Source organism: Schistocerca gregaria, chromosome X (assembly GCF_023897955.1).
Source record: "Schistocerca gregaria isolate iqSchGreg1 chromosome X, iqSchGreg1.2, whole genome shotgun sequence".
Lineage (NCBI taxonomy): Eukaryota > Metazoa > Arthropoda > Insecta > Orthoptera > Acrididae > Schistocerca > Schistocerca gregaria.
Genome location: NC_064931.1, coordinates 435749310 through 435763607, shown reverse-complemented (window position 1 = coordinate 435763607; position 14298 = coordinate 435749310). Strand labels below are relative to the sequence as shown.

The window sequence follows — 14298 nt, the reverse complement described above, 5'->3', positions numbered from 1 at the left end:
TGAATGAAAGATAGAAACAGACTGAAGGAAATTTGTACCACCTCTCATTTTCACTGCTCGAAGAACTTGATGGGACATGGACTGATAGAGAGTACCGATTTACAGCAGCTGAAGAGAGACATGTAGTGCCATAATTGAAGTTAAATGCACAGATCAGTGGAATTCCACATGCTGATCACTCATTTAATACTTGATCTGTGGTTATACTGAATAAAGAGAAGGGTGTTTTTTATTATTTTAATAGAAGTTTTTCATTTGCTTTACATTCTGAATTTGCTGCTCTCACAATACCTTTGATGCTGTTACTTGACACCCCAGGGTGTTGTGACACCCAATTTGGAAACTTCTGCTCTAGAGAGAAGTTCATATGCAGGAAAGCTCAGATCTTAAAAAATAAGGGTACAGCACATGAACACAATTTTCTGAAAATGTAAACTTGAGCTCCAGTATTGAATAGTTTTTTGTCTTAAGATTAATGTCTTCTTATATGGATTCCTTATCTGCCTGAGAAGTTGTGTGTATTAATGTGACTGCTTCCAGGATGGGGAAGTATCCTAGCCATGGATTGAATCTGACAGCAGATAAACGATGATGGTTTGGTACACTGGCCAGCCTCTAAGGCAATTTCCCAAATCCCACTAGGTGTATACCAAACGGATTCCCATGTTCCACCTCATATACAGCTACACAAACATTTAGAATGCATTTTACACTAGCACTTACACATGCAGACAGATTGGAAACATTGCTTTTGTCCTGGGTGGTGAATAGGAGACTGATGGCCTTAGCTGTTTGGTCTCTTTAGACTCTTACTCAACATCAGCATGTGGATTCAGTTTGTATTACAATGAAAGCTCCTAAGTGAAATATGAACAATGTTAGGAATAAAGACAAAGGAGTGAGAAGTGGATAATTTGGATAAGTAAATAAACAACATTCTCTCTATTTCTCCCCCCCCCCCCTCTCTCTCTCTCTCCCTCTCTCTCTCTCCCTCCCTCCCTCCCTCCCTCTCTCTCTCTCTCTCTCTCTCTCTCTCTCTCTCTCTCTCTCACTCTCACTCTCACTCTCCCCCCCCCCCCTCACCCTCTACCACCGCTCTATTTCTCTCTGTGTGTGTTTTAATTGTTTCTCAACTAGCACAGTATGACTGAACTACTTTCCTTGTTCTCTGCTGAAGATGTGTTACTTCAAAAGGTTTGTTGCTGCACATCTTCAGCTTGAAGTATAATAATTTCCAGGAAGGTTGTATTATGTACAAAGATAGAATGAGATTTTCACTCTGCAGCAGTGTGTGCACTGATATGAAACTTCCTGGCAGATTAAAACTGTGTGCTGGACCGAGACTCGAACTTGGGACCTTTGCCTTTTGTGGGCAAGTGCTCTACCAACTGAGTTTCCGAATCACGACACACGCCCCGTCCTCACAGCTTTACTTCTGCCAGTACCTCGTCTCCTACCTTCTGAAGTTTACAGAAGCTCTCCTGCTAACCTTGCAGGACTAGCACTCCTGAAAGAAAGGAAAAGGAAGGCAAAGGTCCCAAGTTTGAGTCTCGGTCCGGCACATAGTTTTAATCTGCCAGGAAGTTTCAGGTACAAAGATCTATGGTAACCTCTATGAATCTATTGGAATACAATGTTAGACACTGCTGCACAGATCATTGAATTCGTTCAGCATAATTGCTCCTGTAATTTGGTGCAGTCCAGAAAAAGTTTGAAGGTTACTGATTTGCCACAGATGAAGACAATCTGAAGACAATCACAGGAATTTTTATACAGTCAGTAAGGGGAGTCTATAAAAATTGCATTTGCAAGCTTTTACAACAATAATGGAACTATTTAGGAAGTGTTGAAGCTTCATATGCCTAGCTATTGTACTGATATTTCTGAGTGTATAATACACTTCTCTACTGTATATGGGTAAACGTTGTTTTTCATGTTAACATTTTGGCTTGTATCACTAAAATCTGTCTTTTCATTAAAAAATGGATTTTTTTTAAAAAAATCAATTACCTGAAAGTAAAGAATGTGTGTTTTGGCAACTGAGCATTTCACTGGTCATGTCAACAGTGAATTGCACTCTTTAAGTAAACAACAACTACATTATTCCATTAATTTTATAATTAAACAGATATAAGAAGAATAATAATTATATGTTTGTACATAATTCAAAGTTGGATTTGTCTGGTGGTTTCACACTGCTGCAATTTAAAAAAAAATATTTTTTTTTGCATTTCAGTATTTACCTCTGCCAGATATTCCATTACCAGTTCCTTCAGAAAAGGGGGATTATGGTACTGTGACTCTGTATCCAGTTGCTGCTTTATTGAGTGATCTGTTACGGGAAACACTTGGAAAAAAGTACAAATCATCATTGTATCCTAAGACATTTGAGCAATTAGGGCAAAACAGTGGTTTTATATTATATGAAACAGTAATTCCAGAAGATTTAAGTGATCCTGCAGTGCTTGATGTACCAGGAGTGAGAGACAGAGCCATTGTTCTCATTGACAGGGTAATAATCTTGTACCATTTTTGAACTATAGAATAATATTAAAGGAAGTTATTTAATTATTTTATTATGGAAAAATAGTTATGTGAAACAGTATTCACTTCTATTTGAATTCTCATCTTTTTTAAATATAAAATTTTAATTATACATTATTTTTTATTATAATCATAAATCTGTTCACAATTCCTCATTAAACACTGGCTGTCTTACGGGGTATCTGGTTAAGTCACTACATATATAGTTGATTACAAGGTCATATATATATATATATATATATATATATATATATATATATATATATATATATATATATATATATATATATATTAAAAACAAAGATTCCAAGACTTACCAAGCGGGAAAGCGCTGGCAGACAGGCACATGAACAAAACACACACACAGAATTACAAGCTTTTGCAAGCTGTCTGTGTATGTGCGGATGGATATGTGTGTGTGTGTGTGAGTGTGCAAGTGTACACCTGTCCTTTTTTTCCCCTAAGGGAAGTCTTCCCGCTCCCGGGATTGGAATGACTCCTTACCCTCTCCCTTAAAACCCACATCCTTTCATTTTTCCCTCTCCTTCCCTCTTTCCTGACGAAGCAACTGCCAGTTGCGAAAGCTCGCAATTCTGTGTGTGTGTTTGTGTGTTTTGTTCATGTGCCTGTCTGCCGGCGCTTTCCCGCTTGGTAAGTCTTGGAAAATATATATATATTGAAAACTTAAGTTCTACTTGTTTATCAATATTTTTAAAAACTACTATTATCAGTATGTTTGGAATTGGTGTTCTAATAACTAATCATAGATCTTACATTTCAAATTACTGTATTATAAGGAAAGGACTGAGCATTAATTGTAACTTTAAAAAAAATTGTAAACATTAATTTGTGTATGTTTCTGGTCTTTTCCAATCTCTATCTTTGAATATAAAAGTGCACTTTGCCTCTAGTGATGTGACATTGTATGTTCTCTCTGGTGTCAAACTTATTTAACTTGACTGAATTATGCAATAAATTGCAGAGAATCATCAAAGTTCCAGTATTAATTTCTTATACTACTTGATGACAGATTTCAACCCTAAGCTCATAATCATATCATCTAATAAGCTATGCAATAACAGACATTATGACAGCCACATGAATGTTCATTGTAGTTAAACACAATCCTAGTATAAAGCAGAATGGAGTTGACATTCACTCGCAGAAGTTGAAGTTCAGCCCTGTACTGCTTTATACTAAAGATGTGTCTAACTACAGTGAACATTGATGTAGATCAGGGCCGGCCAGAAATTCTGCACGCGTGTGGTGCTCCTGCACATGTGCAACTTCCGGGTCACAGCGTGCATGCCGCAGCCATCAGCATTCATGTAGTGCATGTTTCTACACACAGATGTCGCTTTATCCACTTTCTGGGATACTCTGTACCGGCACATTCTAGTGCTCTTTCCACAGCTTGCAAGCCAACCATGGGAAGGTATTTTGCGTATTAAACATTTAAAATACTGTCACAGTCTACTCATTGAGATGTCTACTTTTATGTTAACAGTTTAACCCAGTAAGACAAGTAATACAGTTAACAACCGTGGTTTTTTTTTTTAACGCAGCTTGACTGACGACACGTAAATACACGTAATGTTTTGGATCTAGTATTTAAGAAAGAGAGCACTTAGCGACTTCCAACGAACCTTATTCGTGATTTCAAATAACATTAAACTAATGCAAGGTTTCCTATATTGAATTCTCGATGCCCTCAGTTACACGCACATAATTTCTGTCTCACTGTCCCCTTAACAGAATGATAACCGCAGACCTCTCGATGATCACCTGTTATTTCAGTACCATTATTGCTATATCTTTCATCAGTTCCATCTGAAATCTGCATAATAACTGCCTATTAGATGAATGTTATGTTTTATCGACTTCAGCTGACCGTAGCCCGTCACACATTTAAAAAAAAAAAAAAAAAAAAAAAAAAAAAAAAAAAAAAAGGTAAGTATACATTGGAACAATCGGTTTAATGACCAACTTTCCTGATAATAATGTAACATGGAGCAGAATAAGGCAATAATGCACAGTTAGTAAACAATAATTTTTAATTATGAAAGGAGTAAATCCAAACACGTTTATCACTGGTCATGAGAAATGATAATCGAGTTGATGTGTCTCATCTATTATCTTAAGGACATTTAATTTTGCTTGCTGTTCTTCACTGTTGAATACACTACACTCGTCGTGATATGTATTGCAGTGTCTTTCAATTGAAAACTTACGCTGGCCGCCTATTACTCGGAAGCGCAGCAAACACTGTGAGTTTTTACCAACAGTTACAAAAAAGAATTGCATCTTTGATGGTTCTCTGCAATTTATTGCATAATTTTGTTAGCTAGAATTGTTGCCTTCCAGAATTATGGAAATTCGTAAATCATTTAAATATCTTTTGACATAAAGTAATTCTTTATAGATGTACAGCCACTGTCTTAAGCATTATAAAATATGTAGGGGTGACATGAATGCAGATGGCTGATGACTGTAATGGACAGAGAAATGCAGAGGAGACTATTATCCAGAAATGTATGTCAAATGGTTGATGATGATTGTTCATGATGAAGATGTATAAAATTGGATGTCTATGATTTGTTCCACACCCTCTAGGATAACCTCTCTAAGGATGTGTGGAATAAACATTAAATATAAGAATTTTAATTATTTTATAAAATATTTAATCTGTATCAATACTTTGATGTGATCCATATCAGAAAGAATCTCCTCATTTGGAGTTTATGAAATCTAATCTAATCTGAGCTGTTTTTTAAGCTCACAGAGGATTCTTGTTTCTGGGATGAGAGTTTCCAGGAATTTCACTTCCTTTGTGATTAAATCTCACACATGATCCTGTTTGTTAACAAATACACCATTTAAATAGAAAACTTAAAAAGTCACAATTCATTTCACTGCTTTATCTACATTTAAGTATATTGAATGCATCTAATGATGTTTGAAACATTCGGTTAAGATTTTCTGGCATTAAGTTCATATAAAATTTATGTAAAGTTACATCTGTTTCAGAAATGGCTTGATGTTATTTAGATTATTTTATGTTCATGACAAAATTTTGACTCTATGTTTCAGTTTTTATTGTCATTTTCAGATGTTTGTCACAATTCTCAGTCGTGCTCAAGGGATATCCTCAGCAGCATTATTAGCCAGACCTCGTAGCACACTACAGCTGCTTGTAGAAAATCAGGGAAGAATCAATTATGGGTCAGAAATGAAAGATTTTAAGGTATTTATTAGGACTTAACATTCAGTTTTAGATGGAATTTTAGTAGGAGAAAATGATATTCGAGAAACTAAAGTCTACTAAGTAAAAGTTTTCGATCATCTGTCTGTAATGGTATACATTGTTTGAGTCTGTGTGAATCTTTCCCTCACTTTTCACTGAAGTGTTAATTTCATTAGTGGGTTTGAATTCTTTTTAAAGCCTAACTGGCACTTCAAGAATGGTCACCATAGAATGAGATGTGGTGAATCAGCACATGCCTGCAAAAACAACTAATGTAATTTTTGCTGGGTATTTTCAGAACTTAAAATCCAAATATGGCTAGTGTAATACTATAGTAATGTCATTCTTTGAGAATGCCAGTAACAAAATACAGCATTAGTTCTGATTCGTGAGAAATTTTTAAATGCACTCAAAGATTCAACTAGCCAGCTTGCAGCAGTAAGTCTGCGATTCCATATTTTGCACAATGAAATTGAGGATTCAGATGGAAGAAATCACTGAGCTTCAATAGCTACCAGAAATGTTATTCATTATTGACTACCAGTGGCACTGGAGATTTTTAATATATTTTATGTTTAAAAATTATACAGCCAAGATTATATTTATTTACTTGTTGCACTAATGAAATATAAAACAGGCTGGAAACTTTTGAGTAAATTAAAGCAGAAAGTCATTCTAGACAGTGTTCAATATATATTTTTATTTGAAAATGAAACTTACATATTATTTTAGAATGAGCATCATAGTGAATAAGTTTTGTATTTGCAGTTAGTATATAAAAATCATCATACATTTACTGGAACCACATTATTGTGCTTAAATAATATTTAACCCACTGAATTGAGCAGTTTGAAATCAATAGCAAAGGTTCTATTTCTTATTGTAATGCAGTACTCAAGAAATTTTAGCATGCAGTAATTAATACCACATTAAGTCAGTGACATTTGTATTATAAATTACTGAAATGTGATGATGCCTAATTTGATGTGCATTCACTTGGAAGGTATAAAGGTTACAGTTTCATGTGATGTTGACGTCATGGTAATTGGAGATGGTAACTCAATTAAAGGAAGAAACTATCCAGTCATTCACCTGAATCAATGGAGGTAGTCACAAGATACTGAAATTCAGGTGGTTGCATACAGATTTGAAGTCCATGTCTACTGAGTGTAGATCAAGTGTTGTAATTACTGCAACACTTCAGTGGGTAATTTACCTGTTGATGTAAGATTTTGTAGTAAGCAAGGTGTTGAATATTTAGTTAGTGATTTAAAATATGACAACAGCTAATAATGATTATCAGTTAAATACATAATCCTTTAAATGAGTTTTTTAAATGATTGAAAGATAGATTGCAATTTTTTCTGTTAGTGGCTTCACAATGATGATAACAAGAACATGGTAAAAAAATTCACTAAAAATAATGATGACCAAAGTTCTTTTACGCTGAGGGGCCAAAAGTAATGGAATAGTGATATGCACATATGCAGGTGGTGGTAGTATCACATACACAAGGTATAAAAGAGCAGTGCATTGGCACATGGCAGAGCTGTCACTTGAACTCGGGTGATTCATGTGAAAAGTGTTCAAAGTCATTATGCCCACATCACGGGAATTAAGAGACTTTGAACAGAGAATGGTGGATGGAGCTAGATGCATGGGACATTCCATACGGAAATCATTACTGAATGCAATATTCTAAGATTTACAGTGTTAAGAGTGTGCAGAGAATGCCAAATTTCAGGCAACACCTCTCACCATATACAATGCAGTGTCCAATGTCACTCACTTAATGACTGAGAGCAGTGGTGTTGGCATAGAATTTTCAGTGCTAACAGACAAGCAACACTGAGTGAAATAACCACAGAAATCAGTATTGGACATACAATAAACATATCTGTTGGGACAGTGTGGTGAAATTTGGCATTAACGGGCTATGACAACAGACTGATGTTAGTGCCTTTGCCAACAGCATGACATCATCTACAGCACCTCTCCTGGGCTGATGACCATATCAGCTAGACCCTAGATCACTGGAAAACTTGCCTGGTCAGATGAGTCCTGATTTCAGTTAGTAACAGCTGATGATAGGGTTCAACTGTGGTGCAGACCCCATGAAGCCATGGACCCAAGTTGCCAACAAAACACTGTGCAAGCTGTTGATAGTTCCATAATGGTGTGAGCTGTGTTTCCATGGAATAAACTGGGTCCTCTGATCCATCTGAACTGAGCATTGACCATCTGAAGCCATTCATGGGTTTCATGTTCCCAGACAATGATAGAGTTTTTGTGGGTGATAGTGCAACATGTCACAGGGCCACAATTATCATGACTGGTTTAAAGAACATTCTGGATAAGTGAATGATTTGGTCACCTAGATCACCCAACATCAGTCCCATGGAATATTTTATGGGACGTTATCAACAGGTTAGATCATGCACAAAATCCTGCACCAGAAATACTTTCACAACTATGGATGGCTGTCAAGACAGCAATTTCTGGAGGGGACTTACAACAACTTGTTGAGGCCATGCGGCATTGAGATGCTGCAGTGTGCCAGGCAAAAGAAGTTCTGACACAATATTAGCAGGTAACCCATGATCTCTGTCACCTCAGTGTATTTAATACACTCACATTTCAGTTTCAGGTTTAATTTATTGCTTGTAACATGTAATTTTGCATGCCTGAGCATTATCAACAAAGTATAAAGGTTTTACAACTAATTTTTTTTGTTTACATTATTTCTTATGACATTGTAATTCATGATAAATTCAAGTTATAAGGGCATTTTTGGACAAGCCTCTGCTTGACTCGCTTTTTAAAAGTATCCCCTGTCAATATAATAACTTTGTTTGGTAACAAGTTATTAAAATAGCTCGATTGACATAGGGGATTTTTGCTGTTACAGTTAACCTTCTGTTAACCATATGAAAGTACTTTCTAAGCCTTACCTTGTTTCATAGTTGAGAATATCCGTGTTTCTTTTTGTGTCTTCTTTCACTAACATTGTAGTTTCTAGTATATACATGGCATAAACTATGAGAATATTGTGTCTAATGAATAGGGGTTTGCAAGAAGCTCCTGGTTTTACTTTTGCTATGATGCTGAAGGCTCACTTCTACAGTATTAATGCCCTTTTCATATTAGTTTGACATGCCCCATCCCACAGTACTATTCCATAAGGCAAGAAAGGGTACACTAATCCATAATATACAGTGCTTAGGGTTTCAGAATTAAAATATGATGATAATCTTCTTTTCCATAAGGCAAGAAAGGGTACACTAATCCATAATATACAGTCCTTATGGTTTCAGATATAAAATATGATGATAATCTTCTTAATACAGATAGACTGGGTCTTCATGCTTCTATGAGTGTCGATCATCTATGCATAAACCCAATAATTTACAGTCTGTACAGGTTTTTGGTAGAAATTCATCAATCACAGTATTTTGTTTGTTTGTACCACTTGGTTTAAAATGAACAATATTAGTTTTTTTCTGGGTTTCCTTTTGGTTGTCTCATTCAAAGTGAGCTCTTGCCTTTTCAATAAAGTTATTTATCTCTTCGATTAGGTTGGGTTCACTGTTTGCACATCAAACACCAGATGTATTGTCTGTATGCAGAGTCATCAATTGCTTATTGTCAAGAGAACTTGGGAAATCATTTACATACGGTAGCAGATGAATAGGACTGGACCTAATAGGAAGCCCTGAAGAACACCAAAATGCATACTGCTTATACTTGACCTTCTCCTCTTCGGTTTTTCTCCATTAGAGTATGTAAGCTCTGCTCACTACTGTCTACCATTTAAATATGTTTCTGGCAGCTGCATGAGTTTTTCAGTGACACCACTCCTAGCAGTTTTTGATAAGAGCACATCATGATGTACTTTATTGAAAGCCGTTGAGAGATCTAGAAATACTCCTGCTGCTTGGGGTTCTTCATTTATTTTTTCAAGTACATGAGGACAAATTGTACTGCTGCTGACATGGTACTTCAACCTCTCCTGATACCATGCCGGAAATCACATAGTATGTCAGCACTGTTGTAATGCGCCAGGATTTATTAAAATATTATTTTCTCTATCAGTTTGCTGAAAGTGAAATTAGGGCAGTTGTTCTGCTGTTCTGTACATGCTTTATTTCCCTCTTTTTGTGTATTGGTTTAACTGCAGCCAGTTTCAACTTGTCACGCAACTCACCATTTTCTAGAACATAGTTTATTAGGTGAACTAGTGGTTCATTAGTTCATGTTTGCATTTCTCCAATAGATGTGGAGGAATTTCATCCAATCTTGCTGATTTTTTGTTTCTGAGTCTATCAATAAGCTGCAGAATGTCATATGTGCTTCCTACGGGTAGAGTGCTGCCATTCTGTTTGTTAATGGACTCCAGTGTGTCTTGTATATCCTGTTTCATAGAAGCATCATTTTCAATAGTATTTATGAAGTAATTATTAAAAATATTGCTGACTAGAAGGGGATCATCAAAATCATTATTATTCACAGTTAATTGTACATTATTAATTTTAGTTTCTGTTTCAGTGTTTCTGATTTTATTTACAACTGACCACCAAGTCTTTGAAACATTATCTGAACCTCATATCTGCTGGCTGATTCTTTCTGCTTTAAATCTCCAAACTTCTTTGTAGTACTTATATTTCTACTGCTTGTCCAGTTCTGTATGTAACTCTGAGTAAGTCAGTCTGTGTAAGCTATGCATGTTTTCCATTTTTTCTTTCAGATCATTTGTTTTAAAATCTAATGGCACTGATTTTGATTTTAAATGTTGATTTTTCTGGATACTCACTATTTTAAATGGCATGGCCCTATTTAAGTTCTCAGTCAGAATTTCTGTGAACATGCTTCATTTATTGTTGACCCCTATGGTAGTACTTACTGATTCCCATGATTCCTAGCTTACACTGTTTCTTAGTATAGTGTCTGCAGCTTGTGGTCTTGCGGTCACGTTCTCGCTTCCCGAGCACTGGGTTCCGGGTTCGATTTCTGGCAGGATCAGGGATTTTCACCTGCCTCAACATGACTGGGTATTTCTGTTGTCCTCATCATTTCATCATCAGTCATGTAAGTGGTGAGATTGGGCTGAGCAAACGTTGGGAATTTGTATGCCCACAAACCAGTCATCATCATCATCTTAGTATAGCAGATAGTATTGGGCTGTGCTCACACATTTTTCTTGGTTTCAATTTGGTGTTACATTTTAACACTAGTGTTTGACTTAGAGGTGACCATTTATGATGGCTGTTGAGGTGATTTGGTCATAATTTGTGATAACATGACCAATTGAACTACTATGTGTGTTAGCTTTTCTGGTGGCTTTAGCCCCATAAGATAGGATACAATCTGTAAAACATTTGCTTTCCCGACCATCAAGTAAAGTGTTGGTGTTCAGATCTCCCAGTATGACAAGATTTACACTTCTACAACCTGAAATTAATTTACTTAAAATTCCGGTAAGTGATATCAGAAAAGCATCAAACTTTCTACAGGGGGTCTATATACACCTATGACATGGAAAGGAACAGTGCACAGTGTGAGCTTAAGAATTCCAATTTCAAAGTCCTTGTCAACACAGAAATTGTTTTGCCGTAGCCTTTTTCTGTGGTTGTTATGAACTTACATTTTCTTCAGTACATGACATCACCACCACCTCTGTTATGTGTTCTACAGTGGAACATAGCTACGATGTAGCTTTCTAAGTTGCAATATTGAATGTTGCCCACTGTTTGCCAGTGTTTTGTAACTATTACTACATGTGGAAATAGTCCTGCGATAAATGATTTAAAAGCATTTATTTTGTTTACTAAGCCCTGTACATTATAAAGTAAAAGTGATAAATTATTCTCATGTGGACTGAAGTCTGTTTGAGGCACATATGAAAAACATATACTTGCATCTGGTGTTGCACTGATGGAAAGTTTTATTGTTCTAATAAAGCTCTTGTCCTGACGATGTATTGTTTAAGTAACCTGGTATTTCATGGTTAACTCTTGTGCAAATGCATTATTTTTGTCCTTGAGAGGGATGGCCTCTGCATGTTCAATTTGCTTTGTACTACTTCTTGGATATGTAGGTACATTATAACTAAGTCCTTTCCTAGTCTGTTGACATGTAAACCCCGGGATGTGTTGTATCTCTTCCCTACACAGCTTATGTCCACAAATGTAACATTTTTGATTCTCATGGATATATTTGGGATCTATTTATTTGCACCTCGCACTTCTTTATTTACACACAACCAGACTGGCAAGTCATGTCAATGTGGAACAGCGAACACGATAATGTTTGAACTTCTCAGGTCATGTAGCTTTCATTTGAGTGATATCACTAGATCTTTTATTTCATTTCTTGCTACACCATTTGTTAATGCTAAGAACACAAAAAAGTCATTATTTGTTGTTGCTGATTTCATGTCATGGTTCATGGAAGTCATTTCTTGAAATGTTGCACCTTCTTTCACTATGTTAGTTATTTTGTGATTGCGTCTAGACTGAAATTCGGCTGCTATGTCCCGTCCTTGACTATCTGCAAAGAGGGTTATTTGACATGTTTATGCTGGTTTATGATAACTCTTTTTAGGCCTGCATGGTGCACTGGCCCTCTTTTTTTTTGTGCATAGTAGTCAATAATTCATCTTGAGAAACACTCGATCATTATTCACTGTCGGTGATTACACTCAAGTATGATTTTTTTTTCTTTCTTTTTTTTCCCCTGTGGTTCAAAGTTACTCTTTTGTTCTTTGTTTCTGGTCTCATTTTTCTTCCCATGTGGTTCAACACAGCACTTTGAGATATTGTAGTCTACAATTAAAAGCACTTTAAAAGGGTTTTCATGCACCAAGATTGTGACACTGGTACATTTACCATCTACACTATTTTGCAGTTCTTATGTGCTGTTTTTGAAGTGACTTTTGTCCACTTTTTGCTAGCAGGTGCAATTTATAACTTGCAGACCTTGTTGAGTATTTGGCTCACTACGTCCAAGCTAAAAATTCGAGATATCCACTTGCAGAGTACTGATTATAAACTGTAAGCTCAACAAATGTTCCTTCAACTTTGTGATTTCACCTTTACAATTTATACATGTTTTTGTTTTATTGGCAAAATTAACTCTTTTCTGTGGACCGTGCATTTTTCTGTGTTGAATGTACAGGGTGTATGTAAAGTCTGGGGACACTTTCAATTATTCATTGCACAAGAACTCAACATTGTACAGATGTCATACATATTGCATTTTGAAGAACAACTCTGAAAGTTTTTTTTTTTTATAAACATTCTATATGCGAACCATGAGTGACCCAGAAGATGTCAATATGGTAATCATATATGCTCCACAGTCACTGCACTCACACTTGGACATCCACTTCTCTTTGCTGGGCACAAGCAACCTGTTGTAATGAATTTGTTGTGCCAGTGGTAAATGACCTTCCTTGTTGGTGGCTACTTACTTTACTTGGTTCTGAACATCAGCTGAACAGCTGCAGCACACTTACTTTTGTCGAAATCCAACACACAGAAAGCTCGCTCTGCACTTGAACTCGCCATGTTTGCGACTATCGCTGGACTTTATGTACACCCTGTACATGTCTCTGCGACAAAAATTCGACTAGGTCTCACCAGTCCAGTGGGGGAAACATATGGGATGGGGGGTGCGTGGGCTCACTGTCCCCCCCCCTCCCCCCCGTTCTCCGCCTCTTGTGGGCCCACTCGCATTGGGTCCTATCACATTGCCACCACCACCAGTCAGGCCGCACGCTATTCTTTCATTTATTTCATCAGTCGACTCAACTGAATCGAGTTACTGAGTAGTTGTACTTTCCTATATAGATTTCATATTCACGCCATCATATTTTATATGTTTCTGTCTGGCATGTAGATAGCTAACACATACCTACGAGAAAAGTTGCGCCCACTCTAGTGATCTCGATACATTATTCTGTCTGGCGTTTGTTTGAGAAAAGTCTCAAGAAAATTCTACTGTTTCCTTGTGCAGAGAACCTTCAATACACAGCATTATAAATAGGGACTATTCACCAAATAGGAATCTAGTTTACATTCAGAAGCAGAAATATTAAGGATGAAGAATGAATAAGTAAAAAGTCCTAGTTGTAGCAAGTGCAAGTGTGAAGATTAGTCAAGAGAGAGAGTGATCAGTAGTTTCTGAAGTATAATAATTCATAGTAACTTCTCAGTGAAAGTATCATTACAAGACTCATAACAATCTTTTTACTAATAACATATCAATAGATTCCCATTCCTTGCTTGTAATATGGGTTAGGTATGGGGAACTATTGACATGTATATCCCAGTAATAGTGACTTTCAAGAAGATTCCTAAAAATGCATTGTTACTATAGAGGCCATCTATTGATTGTGCTACAAAGGAATGAACTGCCAGATGATGTCATCATTGGAAACTGACCCTTATATTATACATTATAAGGTACATATTGGCTTGTCACTTTCACAGTAGGTGTTTGTTCACATTCCA

The 14298-nt window shown here is 36.4% G+C and overlaps 1 protein-coding gene across 1 annotated transcript in view; it reads left to right on the top strand.

The window, feature by feature from the left end:
* Positions 1–14298, top strand: part of LOC126298123 (beta-galactosidase-like) — a 263518-nt gene that overhangs the window by 200658 nt on the left and 48562 nt on the right. Inside the window, exons 9-10 of the mRNA XM_049989441.1 lie at positions 2237–2512; positions 5654–5788. Coding sequence (XP_049845398.1) covers positions 2237–2512; positions 5654–5788 — 411 coding nt within the window. The remainder of the gene's footprint in view (positions 1–2236; positions 2513–5653; positions 5789–14298) is intronic.